The following is a 20,172-nucleotide window of genomic DNA, read 5'->3' as shown; positions in this document are numbered from 1 at the left end:
TAAACATGTTTTCATTCTATGTGGGAGCAGTATCGTATTGTAAGTATGATCAATATTTCCTCTGGATCTATAATAAAACAGACAGTCATTGCTTTTTCTTTTTAACCACTGGTATATATTTCATAAACAAAAGCTTCAGTGCACATGAACGGACCTTCTCTTCCTCTGTGGTCCTCAGCATGCTCTCCCAGGCGGCCCTGATGATGGGGATGTCTTGGTGTTTTGTGGTGTAGCAGTGGGCCTGGACAACATGAGCTAGAGTCAGGCTGCTGATCACAGCCTCCAGAACCTTCTCCACGTAGCTGAAGGACAAACGGGCCTGTGTCCTGGTGCCAGCCTTTACCAGCTGCATGGTACAGGGGACCAGAGCAATTTGGCCAGCGCAGAAAACAGACTCATCGACCTGGAGAAAGAGAAGAAAAACACAGCTTTATTATGGTGGCACTAGACAAAAGTTAATACAAAAGTTAATACAATATATCCTGAGTAGAACATGACTGACTGCACCAAATGTCATATCAATCAATTCAGTATAGTGTTTTGAGATATTTCACTCAAAACAACCAACGTGAAACTCATGGTGGCGCTACAGAAAAGGTCCGGGGTGACTAAAATAATAAAAATTCATCCTCTGGGGACTAAAATGGATGTGCAAAATTACACAGCAATCTACTGAAATTGATACAAAATAGGTTTTTTTGTGGTCTAGCCAGTCTATACTCAAATGCTTTATTTATATCACACATTCACATTCATACAAGGGCTAAAGACTTTAATTTAGCTTATTATGCTTGACACTTCATTAGAGCCTTTAAGGGAACTTTTGTGATGAGTAACGTTAAAAAAAAGAATACAATCTTATTGCCAAATGAAAACATTGCCCCTGCCCTGTACTTACTGTATGTATGAAAATACATGTATGTATGTTTGTTACCCCACCCAAGTAGTTATTGTGGAAACCTTGGCCTTGTCAAAAGAATATTTAATTAGCCAATTGTGAACTGTGAGCACATCTATTCAACCAGAAAACTAGATTTAAAAGTCACCCAACATCAAAACAAGCACAATTGTAATCTATGAGGTGCTATAATCAAATTAACATTAATTATAAGCGTTTGTTTGTTTTAGTAACACTGCATTAATTAACAAGTTTCATCAGATTCTTATCACCAACTAATTCTCGTTTCACAAGCAGGTACACCGTGAAAAGCCTGTCAGAGCCTCTCGTTGCACAGGTGTTATTTATGAGCATATTAACAAAGTGATAATAAGCTCTATTTTCAGTTAAATACCTCTGTTAGAATTAAGCTCCTTGTATAATGAAACCTGAACAAAAATCTATCTGTTTAATGCAACGAGACGAGTAGGGATGAGGAATGGCGTTAAGGGAGGTCAGGCCTTTAGAGACCCTGTAGCTCACCAGTGTTTGAGGTTGGATGGCATTAGCGCCGGACACTAGCTGCTGGTCAATGCAAATAGCTGTTGGTGACATGGTGATAATTGCTGGTCTATGCAGGGCCCCTGAGCACATGCAGATCTCCAGGGAGGATCAACGAGGCCTGAATCAATGGATACATGGCCCCTGACATGGTCCTTCACTGATTAGCAAAGACACAGCCAGGGGGATCATGTTCCACAGTGGGATTACTAGAGTCGAGCAGATATAATACTTAAGACTTAGCACCCTCTCAGCTGAACTTCCTCTCCGGCTCATTTAAAACAAGCCCTTTGTTTTATTGTTTGAGGCCTACACAGATAAGCCATGACACAACTTGTTCAAAGGAGGAATACTGAAAACGGAATATGTTCCCTTTACTGGATTGGTATACACGCAGAACAAGATGCTAGCCGCACAACTGTTTAGCTAGAGGGCAAACATGGTCATGGCTATTTCCATAATCAGATGGGTTTGCCATGATCCCCAGCTCCTGGGTTCACTTGTCAACTTTGATGAATCGTCAGCTTCCATCTCTGCTGCTCCAAATTACTGGGACAGCGCGAGAGACAAGAGACGGAAGGAAGGCGAGCGCGAGTGAGTTAGGGGGAAGAAAGGGAGGAGATAAGGCCCTCGCTGCTTTCAACGAGTTGGATGAATCACCAGATCATTTACCTGCAAGCACAATCTGCCCGAGCGCCTGCATAACTATGTCCGCCTAACATAAAAGCCAAATTCCCACACATCAACAACAAATTGTCATTGGCATTTCATTTATGAGCCATCGAATGCCATCATATCCACTCCAACAAAGTAGGGCTCCATCAGGTTGGACGGGTGGCCAGAATATCTTAACAAGCTTGTCCCCATGAAAAGAGCTCGCTCCACTTTGAATTCATAAAGACCGGCAACCATTTGTCAATTTGAATATCAAAAGGGGCTAGCATGGGGCCCCTTGACTGTTAAAGGCAGACTCCTATAGCTTCTACCAAGCAGGTGTGTGATGATCAATTATTAAGGATCCCGCTCTGGTTACTCTTAGTGGGAGGTGGAATTGGGGATTTGGGGGTTTGTGGAGGTGGGGGCAAATATTTCTGTGTTGAACCTGGGAGACAGTGGAGAAGGGAGAGCGAATACTATTTACATAAAATTAACAGTTCAAAAGAACGAGTTCACACACCAATCAAACTTGTTAATTGACTGTCAATGGTGTGTCCCTGAATATACAACACAACTACATTATTCATCTTAGGCCTTGACAGGGAAGACAGTCCAATTTGCATGGGCGTTCTAAACGTGATCAACAACCACAATGCCACATGCATTTTTAATAGGACAGAGATGGGTTCCTTTAATATTCATAAGGGTCAAACAATTGCATATGACATTAAACTTTCTATAACAAGGTAAGTATTTTTCAAAAGCTAGCAGTTTAAATGGCCCACAGAGAAAAGGGTGAATCAATACTACATGTTCATATTGGTTTATTTCTGTTCTACTGCTGTTTAATAATATTTAATATCTCCTGTCACAACTTAAAGGTTTTAGGAAATGTCACACTCAAAAAAAATAATATGACTTTTAATACATTTTAGATGTATTGATGTTTTATAATGAACATTCAGTGCCAATGGTTGGGCACTTTAGACACAAGTATTCACAGTGAATATCAAAGCAGTATTTCATTTTCACTACTTGTATTTAGTAAGAAAATCAAGATGCATTCAGTCAAGTAGTCACGTTTTGATTAAGAAATGCATACAATATCGCCATGTCTCTTTTTAACATGTCTTCGGCGCATTGTATACAATTATACTGGCACGCAGCCCTTACAGTAAAAACGGACAACGACGCAGTTTTTCCTGCTGATAATTAACCAAGCATCTTTTTTGTCATGCCTTCTCAACCTTTATTTAATGTCTAAGATGCCATCACTTTTCTAATTGACCCAATGACATGTCAAAAAGGTCACCCTCACCAAAGACACCCTCTCTCTCTCTCTCTCTCTCTCTCTCTCTCTCTCTCCCTGTGAGCTGCAGACAGTAACATATATGTAAATGTGCTCAGGAAGCGCCTGCCTGTGTCCGCTCCCAACCCTTAAAGGTGTCTTGTTTCAGGCTGGTGTGTCTGAGGTGTTTCTAATTGCAGTTTTTTTTGTCAAAGAGCTTCCAGAGATGACCAGACAGTGCTAGACTATATTCACATTGGTGTTGGAGCCCTCTGGGCCCCCATCGAGTTGAGGACGTCTCCAAGTGTCATTAGCAAAGCTTTGGGACGGTATGGATGAACTGGGCTGGCCAGGATAAAATGACCTGGTATTGACGAACAGTCAGGTTTTTCTGCCTGCTTCCAAGGACAGAGAGAGGTGGAAAACGGCTCCAGCGCTCCCATCAGATATGCTAATGGTCACATTTCTCCCCATTGAGACCTCATGCATAATTTAACCAGTAAAATGATGATACAAAATGTGTAAAATAGGTTGGATTAATATGGTGTAACTTTTCCCCTATGCAAGGACACGTTATAAAGCTAAGAGGTTAATGGCACACTCAGTATCAGCAACCGAATAGGTAATTAAATGCAACATTTAATACATATTTTTGACATGTCCTTTCCGGGAGATGTTGAGCGTTGTTTACAGCTTACCCATCCGTGTAATAAGAGTGCATCTTCAGAGCACCAGGTTTGTTTGTACTCAAGAGCTAAAACTTTTAAAATATGTTTTTTTAAAGTTGCATGCCTTAATTTAAATGGTGTGTTCCATTCATACTTCATTTGATTTACACACTACAATACATTTTAAATGGGACACTGGGTTGTTCCATAACGGTTTACTTAAATCCCTTATGGAACATTCCTTATATATGTGACAAATTCTAAATTTCTAACTTCATATTTTTCACTTCAGTAATTTTCTTCTCTTCTTGAATATTTTAGGGTTGGCAAATGGCTCGAAATGTGGGGATCAAAAACTGAGGGTTGAAGTTTTGTTAAATGTATTTAAGTGCATATATTATTTCTTCTTTTTGGCGGGGATTTGATATGCAACGACTGTTTAATCCTTGTGTGGTGGATGGCAGTTTGTCAGGGATGTGTGCAGTGATTTCATCTTGAACTGGCTTCAAGTCTGTGGGGCTCTTTCAGCATTAGTGCATTCAAAGCAGATCACGTCTGGGAGTGGGAAATGATAAGAGATGGGCTCATGTTGTGCTGCGCCCTGAGGAAATCCTGCCTCTTCTGACACCTCATTTCTACAAATACAAACCTTTCAGGAGAACCACGACCCTGCTTCTACAGAATCTCTCCCCATGTTAGGCTTCTCATTTAAGGCTTCATGGGAAGGGGAGGGAGATATTTGCCTTTTTATATTCTCTCCCCTTCTTTTTTCTACTATCTCTATTTTTTCTTCCTGTTTGTGCTCCAGTTTGAGCCTAACCCCTGTATGCTCAACTGTCACACAAAATCAGTGTTACTTAAACGGCGACATAAATAGCAGTATGAAGTGCACAAAGAGCGGCAAGTACAGGGCCCTTCTGAATGCATTCTCTCAGGTCTAGAATTGCACATTTATTCAGAAAACTAACCATAAGCATATATTCAGAACACAAGGGGACACATTTAGAAGTACATTAAAAATGACGCAACTATGGGGAGCCATTGTTGAGAAAGATGTGTGGTCAGTCTGAGCCAGGGACACTGGCCTTTCCCCAACCCCCACCTTCTCTAAGCTTATGTGTATTTTCCTGTTGTGCCTGTTTGTCTGCCCTCGACATGCCCGCTCCATAGACACTGAAGCGTGTGGAAGAGTAACACTGTCATGTCAGCTTTGGTCAACTTTATGGTGGTCAGGAGCTGCCGCTCAGTGCTATAACCAAGGTCAGAGGAGCCTGACTGCTGGATGCTCAGGGAGACACATCTGAATGCCAACAGGCATGAATAAACAAATCATAAATAAAACTTTCCACTGCCACAAAAATATATTTTTAACCAAAAAATGATCAAATGTTGAAGCTAAATGGTATTCTGTCTGTATTTTGTTCCTGTGTAGATTTACATTAGCAATATTGATGTCAATATGATAAAATAGAATCAAATAAAACCACAAATACTCAAAGCTGATGTAATAATATTGTTGTTGTTGAGTACTGTGCCACACCAGAGCAGGGCTGTGGGTGCAGAGTGAAGGAGGGGCATGGTTTTTCATTGCGTTAGGCAAAATGCCCTGCTGCCTTCAACTGTCCCGACCTCACATTTTTTGACAAATTGGTTGTGAGGCTTTTACGACTGATGCACATATCGCAAAAATCATCTCTGCCAAGCTTCCTCTGTGACCTGCCCGTGGGACATGACAAGCCCCTCCATGCATCGCTCTATCAAACCGAATCTTTCCAGGACAATGCAAATTATGACAAATTCCATCATCCTGCATTATGCGCTTTCCTGCTAATCTCCCTAATTCGAGAGAATCGGGGAGGGTCTCGCTGTTTCAGCTGAGGGGCATGTTGTCTGATTGAATGATGCTGAAGCTGCATCCCTCAACCCCCGTTCTTTCTGCCTTTCCAGCTGTGACCACCTCGTCTCTTCTGTCTTTTCATATTTTTACTCTTTTTGATGCTGCATCTCTTGGTCTGGCTGGTAACGTAACCACTAACTTAACCTGGGCACAAACAACGATGTCAACACAGAGGCACAACCATTAAAGAGAGACTATCAGTATCGGTGAGGTTAAGTAAGTCTGTGTAGAGATTGTGTGAGATTTGAAGGAGAGGACTAAATTGTGAAATATCTATTAAAATGTCAAAAAGAAATCAGCTTGCGACCCAGTGACATGAAGATGCTCTTCCATTAACAACACTATTCTGCGTCCATGTCCAAAACATCCAGTCAACCCACACAAACACTCTCTTCCTTGCATTGTTGCTACTCTGTTGGTTGTAATGGATCAAATGTGTAGTTCAGTTAATAAAAGATGAATAAGAGACGATCAAAAAAATGAAAGACGGATTGAACAAGATGGAAATTGCAGAGGAGAGCAAAAACAGATGTAGTCCCTTCTGGTCTCAACAGATGGCAGTATGGCTGCATTCAAAAGGCAGCCGGATCCACAATGCTGTTCATACACAGTCCGCCAACTCCATGGACAGGCTGGCTAGACAGCTTCGAAGTCTTCTTGGATTTTCCTCGTTTCTTTTTTTTGTTGGCAAAGTCAAAATGTTTGCATAAATAAGCAGAAAATTCCGTCAGTGAGGTTCATAAATATGGATGAAATTTTGGGGTAAATTATAAGTAAATAGTGTAAAAAAAATAATGTGAGGTTGTTATATATTTATTTTTTATCATCAAATAATGAAAATCTAATGAATCTAAAAAATGTGTCTTAAAAAAGAATAAAAATACAATTAAAATATTATTTTCCATCTCAGAAATCCTTTCCTATTCTTACTTTGGAATAATTAAAATCTGTATTTTGTTTTAAATGTGCACAAGACACAAAAACATAACTATAGCAAGCTCATAAAATACAATGTGCTGCAAATGAGCTTAATCTCCTCAAACATTAAGATTTGTGTCTGAGCATCAAATTGAACTCAATATATTTTGACATGTAGAAAATATTGTGTACTCTATTTTATATTGAATGAACTCTTACCCCGAGCATCTAAACTACATTACACTACCCAGACTCACAGGGCCCTGACACCCCCTTACATAATAAATCCATAATATCAATAATACATATATATTAAAAGTGAACATGCCGATATGTCCTCAGAAAAAAAGGAGGCTGTGTATTATTCATCTGCAGCAGTCTTTACAACAGTAAAGCGGTCTTTGATGACAATGGCATTTCAAAAATGAATGACCCAGGTTAAAAGTTACTACTCAAAAGAATTGCCTCCATAGGAAATTTACGATGAAGCTAGTTGCCAAAAGTAAATGGAATGCAAGCGCTAACTCATGTCTGACTCATCCGTAGTACTGCTAAGAAAAAAGTGAATAAATGAAGAGAATACGGCAATGCCTGCACACTGTTGAATGTGGATGTAATAATCATTCCTAACCAGAGGCGCTGACTGCCACTTTTAATATACGCAACTTATGGAATCACAGAAACATAGTGAACATAATAATTATAGGAATAATCTATAAAAGCTGTTTCCTAAAATACATAAACTACAGTGCAGGGATGTACAGCAGACAGTAGGAGAATCTGCTGCAGTAAAAAGCCGACTAACACACACTCTGGGTCGGTGACAATTAGTGTTATAAACTACGCGTTTGTTACTGACATATCAATCATTGTTTCTCTAAGTTTATACATTCATTCTGTGCTAACAAAACACTATTACATTTGCTAGACATTTGTATATTCTGTTTGGTTGGTAGATAGAAAGCATTATCCTGTGTTTTTGATTGTGCCTATTTTGCTACGTTTTTATTATATTCTCTATTAGGAATATTTCTCCATTACATGTTATGAGAAAAATTCTATGAGTGAAATGTTAAAACGAAGGGAGATATATTTCTCCCTAACACGGATCCCTATTAGTTTCTGTATGTCACTAGTTTGTGTGGGAACCTGTTTCTGTATTGTCTGTATTTGCCACACGTGTATATTTCACAAGTAGCATCTCCAAGAGCATCCCAATCTGTGTGTTTTTGTCTGTGTGTGGATGTATGTGTGTGTGTATATATGTGTAGGCCCTGTCAGCTATGCCCTCTCGTCACTGCAGGGGGAAGAAACACACCCGGGCAGCTCTGAATATAGTGGCTAGTTACCATAGTAATGGGATGGTCATACGTCTCTCCTCTCTCAGACAGTGATGGGAGTGGACAGGACACGCCGCTATGCTTTTTATCTATGCATTCGCTATTCAGTTATTTCATTCCACAAATAAAAAGCCAAGCCACCGCACCTCTCCTTTTTCCGTATTCAAATAGAGGGGTAAAATGGGAAGTAAACAGTTGGATATGGGGTAATAATTCACACATGGGACTACAAATAATGATGTGTTTTGACTGAGTGTTTGTGATTGCAATTGTAACAACGTGAGTGTCTTGGCAGATATCTGCTGCTGTGGGATCTTTAAATGACGCTTTTCAGCTGCCTTCTTGATATCTCTGAACCATTCACCCCTCCACTACTCATCAGCACTGACAAAGTGTGAGGAAAACAAGCAAACACACACTCATGAAACATGTGGGTGTCTCAAATAAAAAATGCAACAGTCTGCCATTCATCAAATAAAATCATTTTCATACTTCATAGCTAATTGCTTGCATCTGTGTTACGTACAATGTTATATAGACTATACTGTTTAATCACTGTGGCCTCAAAAATAATTACAAAATGCTTTTTTACCCATAAGGTATTTAAGTATTTTAAAATCTGTAAAGGTGAACAACTTGGATAGGGTGCCGACCATTCACTACAGACACCAGAGATCTGTGTTTGTCGAGGCTTCCCAGGTGGTTAAATATGGTTAAGAGGCACACACACACACATAATGATTATACAGTATATTTACATGCATGTCTGGTATCTATCTCCATTTAATAGAGGAAGAGGGGCGATGGACATGGCTATCCTGTCCCTGCTCCCCATGGCTTGTTGACATGAACCAAGGCAGTCAGGCACCAATAATACATGAAGAGCTGTTCAAAGGCAATTAGGATCAGTTGTCAGGGCCGGGCCCATTAATGAGTGGGAGTGTGGCAGGGGCCGGGGCAGAAGCACAGCGCCGGCGTTCACGGCCGCGTGAGAGTCGATGCGCTCTGACAGATCCAGTCCTTCCCCTGTCCTCGCCTGGTACAAGCTGATACCAGTCTGTCCCCACGTGGTGCTTCAGCAGCACAGCGCAGGATAATGTATTAAAGAAGGCACTGACTTCTGAAAATGACCACTGCCATTGCAGGTCAGCCTCCACGCGGTCACAGCGGGGCAGTGGGGGGGGGTATGGGACAGGGTTGGGAGGAACATAATTACCTCCTCTGCCGTCTACCACTTCCCATGAAACTGCCCCCTCATCAGATTAAAAACATATTCTCACATGAGCTCTCTCAAATATATGTACACATGTAGAGGCAGGGTCCCTGTCCAATAGCTATTGCTATGTCCCAGGACGGAGATATGACCGCGTGTCAACACAGATACATCTTAGGGTGTAGAGATGAATTACAAAAGGGGAAAAAAGAGCCCATTCTCGCAGTAAACACAGTTTATTATGGTAAATAAACCAACATATGAGTAAACATTTGCCAGGAAATGTTTGTACGCTGATGGTTTGAGATAACCTGTGTTTGCTCAATTGCTCATTTGATTTGTCTTTGCATACGTCTTTATCTATTTGCATGTCAATCAGAGTGGTTTGAATGTTGTATACCTGTCCTGTCAGTCAGTCAGTCATGAGTCACAGGTAACAGTTAGTCACCTGTGACTCATTTTAATGACCAAACCAGTTTAACTTTTCATACAGCCAGGACCTTTCACAAAGAGCTCACAGGTGTGTGTGTGTGTGTGTGTGTGTGTGTGTGTGTCCATGTGCGTGTGTGTGTGTGTGTGTGTGTGTGTGTGTGTGTGTGTGTGTGTGTGTGTGTGCGTGTGCATGTGCGTGTGGGTGTGTGTGTTAGACCTGGCCTCGGGGCATGCAGCCGACATGCCATTGCGGTAAGGTCTTACTGGGTTTGATCAGTGTGTTTCGTGTGTGTCCAGTTCAAGCGTAGACAGTTGACCCCGGTGTTTGGGTAGGATGAGTAAAGCCTACAGAGACAGACTCAGGTGATGTGCAGAGACAGGAACTGAATCGATGCTCGCAGGGGGAAAGGCTGAGAGGTGAAGCTCGGCTGTCAGTCAAAACCCTTTCTGACTCTCCCCAGACAAAAGGTTCAACTCCTTGCACACAATTCAGGCATTCAGGAAAGGAAACAGCCAGACAATTCTACTTGTGCCTTCAGTGAAATGAAAAGAAAAAAACAATTCTGTGTTAACATCCTCCTCTGCAACTAGGAGCAAGTATCTACAAGTGCTAAAGAACCCCGTAGTTTTGAGAAGCTCTCAATCTCATGAGTGCTCAAACCGCTGAGCTTTCAAGACCTCATTTTTCATCGACTCAATTACTCGACAACTGTTCCCCTCCTGGTCCCTCCCCCTTCCTCCCTGCCTCATCCCCCCTCCTCCCTGGTTGGAAGTGATCATTTGTTCTTTATTAAAGTTGATAACATCCCCTGCATTGTCTGAGTGCGCACGCTAGAGAGCCGCCCCTACTGTTCTTGCCTCCAGCGCTTCGTATTATTGGAGCATTATTTCACGCATGCCCTCCTCTTTTATCAAGCGCTTTTGAAGTAATGTTAATAGACTAGAAAATTGAGACATTTATGAAGTATGGGCCGTGTTTATGAAAAAATCCATAAAGTAGGACAGGGGAGAGGTGAGATAAAAGCAAGGTTTTAATAGATTATGGCAAACAGGGGAGATGCGTCAAATGCTGACAGGCGCCTCCTCTGAGATCCCTCCTATTTTATGGGATTAATTTTGTTGTATTAGAAACGAAGTTAAATGTCCTAATTAATCTGTTTGTGCCGCATGAGTACCTCCCCCAACGTGGATGCACGCACACACTGTTTTTGGGCTAATTACTCTTCTGTGGTAATTGAGGTAGATGCAGTCTCTAGATGTATACTGATGAAGTTTGGGGAGGTGGGGGGTGCTGTTTGATGTGATGGAGTGGGGGGCTGCTGAACTGTGCATGTTGGCGCTTTGACAGTGGTGAAACATTCTGGGTGAGAACAACAAACCATAAAACTAAACCACTTAGCTTAATTTCTGATATTCATCACTAACATTTTGGCTTACTCACTCACCACACCAGCTCATATTTAGCTGTCAGCGATTTGACTGTTCGTCATAAAGCAGGGCTGCTATCTTCATAATCTATGCACCATGACATCAAGTCAAATTCCTAGTATGTGCGAACCTACCTGGCAATAAACCTGTTTCTGATTCTGATTCTGAAACCCATTGTGAACTATTTGTTATCGAGCTATATTTCAAATGGATATCCCTGTGAAACAGATATATGTTTCTTTTCAAACAAAGATGGATTTAATCATTTGAGCGGTGAATTCCTATCCCTCTCATCTCATCCATGTCACTCTTTCCTGTCAATCCTCCGATATGCGACTTTGTTGGCTGGAATAAACAAATCACAATGAGGCTTTCAACTACCAGAGGCCACTTCTACCTTTTTCATTCTTGCACACTCTTTCTGGCCTAACATGGGTGGTCCAACTTCACTATGACTCAATCTAACCTCTGAACTTTCATCAAGAGGGTCAGACAAAGTTTAGCTTATTGTTTTTAGACATCAAGACTCCTGCGAGGAGATTATTCAAATGCTACCCCCCGCCACACACACACACTCCTCCCTTTGACACTAATTGGCGGCGTCAGATCCACTTTCCTCCTGATGCCTCATAGTCCACTTTGACAATTTTTTCAAAATCCAATGCAAATCCTATTGCGGGCTCGTGCAAGACAGTCCTCCACAATATTGACTGTCACTCACAATTAAGGGAATGAGGCAAGGGGTTAGTGTTCACCAGCAACCTGAGGCCAGTGTAGTCAGCTCCCAAAACACACCCCGCAGAATCTGATCAGTGAGTATAATTTCCTAGCAAATATCCCAGGGGTGAGCCACTTACCTTAACAGGAAAGGGGAGATGTTTAACAGCCATTCAACGGCCAGTCTTTCCTTTTCAGACATGGTTTGGCTTTTGTGTTTGCCTCTGTGAATGTGGCTCCGAAGGGAATGTGATGGAACTAGGCGCATTAATCTAAATATATGTGGAAGAGGTCCTGCAGTTTGAATCTCCCGTTGTTAACTCTGACTTTAGTAAGTAATGGGTCCATTTTTTCCATCTGGCAACTCAATCGCATAATCATCTTCTATTAGCACAAATGGATTTCTGTGCAAAAAAGTTGAACATGCTGGCTAAAGAAACAAATACTCTTTCGTCCTGCTTTTATCTTAATGCAACAGAATTGTTTAAAAGCACCTTTTAGGAAACATAAAGTCATCATTTTTATTAATTTTAAAAGCATGCTATTATTTGGCTTTTGTTGTAATGAGATCATTTGTTTTGATATTTTGAAATGAAAATACTGGATGTCAGAGAGCATCTTCGTTTTCCTTAAATTGATTGATGTATTAAAACAGTGACATTCTTATATCTTAATTAGATTATGCAAATGTGGTTAAAACAAGTGACAGCAACATTTGCATTTGTTCTCTGGTAAACAAGGCAGCAAAACAAAACAAACATTGTGTCATGAACTTTGTTACCGCTGCACTCACAAATGATATATGATCTGACAAGTAATGCATATTGTGATGAATACAACCTCCAAACACATGTCAATCAGGTACAGAGCAACGGTAAAAACAAAGCATACATTAATTCACTGTTTTTGTCTTTATAGCTTGCGGCTTTTACCTAAACTACCAGCGTATCGTACATTAACATACAATACACCAAGAAGCCCGCAGCTTTGACATCATAAAGGTTAACTAATTCTTTAAATCAAGTCAGATCTGAATCTGTCAGCATGCCAGGTCGAGTCGGCAGTTAGTCAGCACGCCATTCCTGAGAGCTGAAGCTGAGAGAAATGACAAGCCAGGCAGATAGATGAATAGATAGATGGAGTTTGAAGGTCCAGCATCCATCACATGCCAATCCTTAATGCCGTTCCTTTCTACCTCCAACAGTACCACCCTTTCAATGAGGAGACCTACTGTAGTCACATACTGCAGGGCCAGAGCCATGTGCTGTCTCTCAAACCACTGGACACTTGTCAAAGTAATAAACTGGTCCCAGTAGAGCTGGACATTGGTCCGTTAATAGCCTATTTGTATACAGCACATTCAAATTGTTAGCAATACCTCATGTTGTCAGGAAAACAAACACCGGAGTTAACAGTTCACCTCAATTAATCATCATAGGCGACTCTCAAATTGTAGCTTTTTCCACCACTTACTGTAGTCATTCCTTCTCCATCACAAAAACACCTCTGCTGCACAAAACTGATTACATTCTCTGGACATAATTAAGGTCACAAATTCTTCCTTTAATCATTACAAGTCCAACCCCCAACCCAACACTAGCTGGATCCTTCTTTTAATTACCAATTATTTTCTGCAGTCGGTGAATGTGGAGGGCTCCAGGTTATTTGGTCTCAGAAAGCAGCTTTTCTGTCTCTGTTGTTTCCAGAGCCATATCGCCATGGCGTCACGGCAATAGCCACCAAGGAAAATTGTCATTAAGATGGAGTCAACGTACTGGTGAGAGGAGGGGTTGTACTGCACGCTTGCTCACAGCAAGGGGCTAATTGTATCAATATGTAAAAATCTCTAGCTGTACTGAAGAGTTGTTAATACATTTTTGATCAAATTAAGTCATTGTTGCGTGGAAGAGGAGCAGACACACTGAGAGGCGACACAGGGGTCGTGCAAAGCGTCGCGCACGGCTCTGAGTGAGCAAACTACCTTCATTGTTTTCTCAAATTGCTTTGGATATGAATGATCATTAGAAGACTGAGGGATTAAACTGTTTTCCAGAGGCGATAGCACATGCCCACGGCTGACTTCAATTTCATGTCTCAATGAGACTCCATTGAGGAAATCAAACACGGCTGGCATGTTAAAAGCAAACCTGACTCTGTAGGTTACATCTCAGGAATCCCAACTGCACCAGAGCCTCTGAGCTTCGGTGACACACTGGTGAGATATGCCGTCAAGCTCTAAATGAATGGCTAATCCACACATGTTCTCACTCATAGACAGATTTGGCTGCGGGATCAAGGACAGTGTGGAGGAGATGGACACTATCCTTGTTGACAGTACCTTGACAAGTGTAATCCCATATAATACACACTGGGTAAACAAAACACCAAGCCAACCGTGCAACCGCGGCCCACACTTCCTCTGCTCTGCCTTTGAATTTGACATTCTTCCTGGGTTTGAAACAATATGAAAGAAGTTCTATTTGTGGCTTTACAAACAAGTGCAAAAATGGATACACACTGCCCACTAGAACAGGGATACATATTTACATGGATAGATAAAACCAGCAATGAGAACAAACTATCACACGTAACAACAATCACACGCATGTGCACGCATGCAACTATACATAAACACAGGCAACAGAGACAAACAGGAAACACTGCATGTAATCTGAGACACTTGGAATGCTTTTTAAGAGTTGAGCACAAATAAGCATTATAAGAGTCACCTGCAAGATTCATCATTCATTCAAGTAATCCTTGGTACTCATCCATTCATCTATTACTCACCTGTACTAAGTGATACTTTAAATTGCTTTGCCAACAATGACGGAAAATATAATAATGTTCTTTGTGCCTTGCTCAGACACTGTTACAAGAATCAACTGATTCAGTGGATTAGGTATCATTTGCAATTAGTAGACAAACATGTTATGTACAGAACAGGTTGTAATGAACAGATCATACAAAGCTTATGATTTATGACAAGTCTATAATGCTTAAAAGATTACCTGAATACTTTCCTAAACTATTAACAGTTCCTAATTGGCCTATTAAACCGGCAACACCCTCACCCACCACAAGCAGCACCACCCTTCCCTGTTGTGGACCTCGGAGCTTACCCTAAAGGCCTGACTGTAGGGCCCGATGTTGGCGGGGGCCCAGTGGGACAGGCTCTGGACATGCAGGGCTTCTCTCTGGTGGAAGCAGCCCTCCTCCAGGGGCTCGGTCCAGTCATGGAGCAGGCAGTCCATCTGCAGCAGCTGCCCGGCAGGAAGAGGAGCCTGCACACACACCCTTCAAGGAAAAGAGATGAAACAAGGAATGAATGGCTTTGATTTTAAACAATATATATCCTGTATGTTTACAGAGAGGGAGGAAAAACAGCGGGAAAGGTCTGTATGTGTGTTTGCATCTTACCTGGCTGGAGGGTTTATACCAAAGTGTTTCTTATAGACGGTGTTCAGAGAAACAAAATCGTCCATGGACCTCACATACAGGTGAACAAGGATGATGTCCTTCAGCTTCCAGCCTCTGCTTTCCAACTCACCTGGACAGAAACACATTGTTTAGTATATCACTGTAGTGTAGCATTATTGTCAATTAATTATAGTAATTTAACCATAACCAAATACTCCCATATTTATTAAACACATTATTGCATATTTGGTAATCCCTATTTGGGAATGTTGGCATGCATTACACATACAGTAAGTGGCTTATGGCAGCATAATCTATATACTATGCTTTATTTTTAAAAAGCATTATATTAATTTGTCCTGTCCATAATACGCATAGGCTTGAGACCAAAAAGAAGTGCTGCATCTTGCCCCAGTACATGCCGTGTTTGTAACTGGTCACCAGCTTCATGCAATTGGTTCTTTGAGACTTGTGTTTTTGGTTTACGACGATAAACTTATTCTAGTTATAGTATTTATTTTGACATGTTGAGGTTATAAGTTGCATTTATCCAACCACCACAGGCAAACTTGTCAGTGAACAAACAATCATGGAGTCTAAAGTCAGTGTTCAGGCATTTGTTTGTGTACAAATGTCCGGCTTACAGCTGTGCTATACCTACCATAAAGCCAGTGTGTTCAAACAGTCTATAAAAGGCTATCACTATTGTGGTTAAGAGGTAGAGGAAGTGGTTAGCTTCAATATTGTTTCCTAACACTGAAATGTATTGAAACTGCATTAAAGCAGTGTTGGTATTTGTCACCTTCTATAGAGAGCAGTGTAACACAGTATGTGTGCACATCAATGGCTTTGGATGCAAACACAGGCACAAGGGCTCAAAGCAAAGCCTTCTCACTACAATCATTTGAAAGAGCTTCAAGTTTGTTTTTCATTTGCCAACACTAGCGTCTCAGACTACTTCGCCTTCGTACAAAGAGGTTGTTCATTAAATATTAACTTGTTTAATATTGTCTCTGCACTGTGAAGGCTGTTCTGCCGAGCACCACGATAAACATTAAATATGCTTTTCATCTTTCGCTCCTCTTTCTCCATCAAAAAAGAGAAAGAGAGAAAAAGAAAGGCTCAGACACACTGTGAAAGCGTGCTCTTTAAACTTCTGCAGGGCAAAAAACGATAAACCCAACCAACATGAGTGCACTGTGTGTGTGTGTGTGTGTGTGTGTGTGTGTGTGTGTGTGTGTGTGTGTGTGTGTGTGTATGTGTGTGTGTGTGTGTGTGTGTGAGAGTGTGTGTTTTAAAATATACTCTGTTTTGGTTTATTTAAAGCGCTTGTCCTTGTTTGGTGGTCAAATCGCGATCCCATTCTTGTGACTGACGGAGCCTTTGACACACAGGGTTTTGCATTCTGGGTTGACAAGCTCTTCAGAATAAGGAACAACTTCTCAAGCTCTCCACCTCCTTGTGTGTCTTTAGCTAACACAGCAAAGAGAAAGAAAGACACCCAAGGGACAAAGAAGTTTTCCCCACATGTTTCTCTACATTGGGTTTTTGGGGCAGTACGGCAAGCCCTGCAGAATCTGTTTTAATGCTTGAATCAGTAAAGGACAAGGCATTCTGTATCATCTCTCCCTGATCATTTCAAAAATGAGATTTATATTTGATAGAAGATGACTTATTAAAAAGGTGCGTTTACTTCTGAGTCTCCTTTCATGTGGCTTTTGCTATATGGGAAGAAAGAAATAATGTTCTAGCAGACTTGTGTTTTTCCTAAGTATATTTTAAAGCAGGACCACAACTCTGGTCCACAATGTTTTTCAAAGTGTTCATTTTCTTCCTCAATACTTTCTGTCCCTCAGACTTAACACCTTACTTTGCAGCTGTGTGAAAGCTGCCGTTGTCTGGCCCTGGACCCCAGGATCTTTGCTCTGAAGGCCGTTGATGCCAGAGATCCACTGATAGCCTTTGGAGCTCCTCGGTGAGCAGGATGGGGAGGGGTCTGCAGGAAGAGATACAAGAAGAGGAAGAGGGTAGGAACAACTTAGGACAATCAAGTGTATGGTCCAAGGCTTCTAAGGCTTGTTCAATACTTTTAAAAGATACAAAATAAGTATGTAACGGCTTGCTTTTTTCCTTTACAACTAGGGAAAATGCTGTATGAGAGAGATAATGCATGCATAGGTGGTTTTGTCAAAGGAGCAATGAATTCAGAGACTGTCACAAATACACTGCTGAAATGACAGTTCTTGTCAAACAATCACTCATAACATACCGGCATCACGATGCTGGCCGCATGACACAGATTCAGGAAGCACACACCACACACAAATATCATCTGACACACACATAGACACATAAATACACACTGTAGCACGCATGTCAGCATGTGGATGTCTCGCCGTAAATGAATCTCACCGTGGCCCCGCTGACAACTAAGGTCACAATTTGATGTAAATTCTTGCTGGTTGTCTTGAGCTTGATCAGCATATTCCACCTCCTCAGTCATCTTGTCAATGGCGTTCTGGCAAGGACAACTACCATGGGGCAAAGCTCTCGCCACCACATCCTGCAATAAAGCACCACAGGGAATACATCAGGCCAAACGCCCACCAAAGAGCGCTGAGCCTTTTGCAAAGACAGACAAAACGCTGTATAATTAGCCAGCCTTTTCAAATACCCCACCAAGCTGGCTGTGTGTGTCAGTCCTTCATGACAAGGGCCCAGACACACATAACTTCAAGGTGAATGAATATGAAACAACATGCTAACATATTCGTTGTTCAGGCGAATAGGGAGTGGTGTTTTCTGATACTGTAGATTCAATCATGCTGGCTGTCAGTCAAGAAACTCATGACTGGATGTGTGGGACATGTTTTGGATTTCACCAGTCAGATCCTTCTGTTTGCTTATGCTTAGCCGACTGCTGCTTCTTTAAATAACAAATCATTATTATTCTCTAAGGCGTACATATTACCTGCCAAATCCTGCTGGGGCGTCACACATTTGAATACATATTTCATATTTCAACGCCCCCCCCCCCCCCCTCACCCTGTCCAACACTCATTCACCCCCCTCATCTGCTGTCAGCTGCATCAGGCCATATGATAATCAAATTAATTATACTTCAGCCCCTCTCTCCTGGCCAGCATAAAAAAAATAGCTTGACTAGCATTAACGGAGGGCAAATGATGGTGGTCCATCCCCACCCCCTGAGCCCGGTGCAGTTTCCTCTAGTGCTGGTGTCACCGCAGATCTGTCACCCTGACGAGAAGAGCTTCAGAAGGCTGAACCAGGGCAGGTTCTCCCCTGGTTGCACCCCCCCCCCCCCCCTCCCCTCGCAGGCCCTGGATCTCCCTGCTCTTCCCCCAGCAACCTAGGGGGGGCTACAGGGGCTGTGTGTGTGTGTGTGTGTGTGTGTGTGTGTGTGTGTGTGTGTGTGTGTGTGTGTGTGTGTGTGTGTGTGTGTGTGTGTGTGTGTGTGTGTGTGTGTGTGTGTGTGATGGGGTGGGAGAGGAGGCGTGGGGAGCGAAAAATATATAGCTGTAGGGAGTGATGCTGCAGGGTCACGAGGGGTTGTGGGATGGGGGTATGTTTTCTGTCCATAACAGTCCCAGCCCCCACCCAACATGCAGATACACACACACACACACACACACACACACACACACACACACACACACACACACACACACACACACACACACACACACACACACACACACACACACACACACACACACACACACACACACACACACACACACACACACACACACACACACACACACACACACACACACACACACACGCACACAAACAAACAGAAAATCAGATGTACGCATTATGTGATGTGCAAAGAAACGCACGTGCAAATCACAACCGTTACCCTGGAGACATGTGAGCTACAGGCGAGTAGCATCCCTCTGTGTAACCCTTGTAGTGTTACCCCGCTGCAACAAATACAACGGCGTGCGAGCGGCACTTCTTGTCGCTAGGAATACTCATCAACCAGTAGGTGTCTTATTAAAGCAGACAATTTCAACCACAGTCATTAAAGCTGCACATAAATGAGGTCACCGTCTCCATCACAGAATACTAGGAGGATTATAAAGTAGTGTGTTTATGCAGGGAAAGTGTTTCGAAGTGTCGCCCTTCTTATCTGTGAAGCCCCGTTCAGCTGCTTTTAATATACCAAAAGCCAATTCTTAGTGCCTCCCCTCAACCCCCGCCTGTGTCCGCTTAGCAAGCTACCTGAATGCAAAGCGCCTTAATGTGAGCAGACATGTTTATTAAGCTGGGCCTAGTTTCAGGCTGCAGTGAATATTGCAGACGTCAAAGTAGGCCATGTGGGGCTGGCGGAGAGAGAGAGCGAGGGATGAAGGGAGACACCGAGAGCAAGAGTGTGCGAAAGGGAGAGAGAGGCCCTCTGGAGGTCGATCTGAACCCTGCCCTACAGTGCTGTGTTTCTCTTCTGTTCGACAAAGTTATCAGACACCAAAAGGTTTTGTTCTTGTGTTTGTTTTGCCCTCACAGCGGTTTTTGAAGTAATCAACCCCGGGAGTGACTCAAACTTTTGTTGTGAAATCATTGATTCGGCATTGAAAGCATTGATCTTATTTGTAAAACAACTTATACTCATGGATTTCTTCAGAAGTTTTACTCACGCTATCTTTGTTCTCGCTGTGTATCTCTGTGAAGCTCAGGTAGCCGACCGGAGCGAAGGCATCTGCTGAGTGGATCACTGTCTCCACTGCATCGC

The 20,172-nt window shown here is 42.2% G+C and overlaps 1 protein-coding gene across 1 annotated transcript in view; it reads right to left on the bottom strand.

Annotated features, from left to right (window-relative positions):
* Positions 1 to 20,172, bottom strand: part of dph6 (diphthamine biosynthesis 6) — a 56,006-nt gene that overhangs the window by 11,047 nt on the left and 24,787 nt on the right. Inside the window, exons 8-13 of the mRNA XM_079640358.1 lie at positions 20,078 to 20,171; positions 17,829 to 17,979; positions 17,287 to 17,412; positions 15,417 to 15,546; positions 15,119 to 15,293; positions 155 to 403 (exon numbers count right to left, since the gene is read on the bottom strand). Coding sequence (XP_079496484.1) covers positions 155 to 403; positions 15,119 to 15,293; positions 15,417 to 15,546; positions 17,287 to 17,412; positions 17,829 to 17,979; positions 20,078 to 20,171 — 925 coding nt within the window. The remainder of the gene's footprint in view (positions 1 to 154; positions 404 to 15,118; positions 15,294 to 15,416; positions 15,547 to 17,286; positions 17,413 to 17,828; positions 17,980 to 20,077; position 20,172) is intronic.

Source organism: Notothenia rossii, assembly GCF_949606895.1.
Source record: "Notothenia rossii genome assembly, chromosome: 7".
NCBI classification, from domain to species: Eukaryota; Metazoa; Chordata; class Actinopteri; order Perciformes; family Nototheniidae; genus Notothenia; species Notothenia rossii.
The sequence above is the reverse complement of the archived record's forward strand: the minus strand, read 5'-3'. Positions and strand labels throughout refer to the sequence as shown.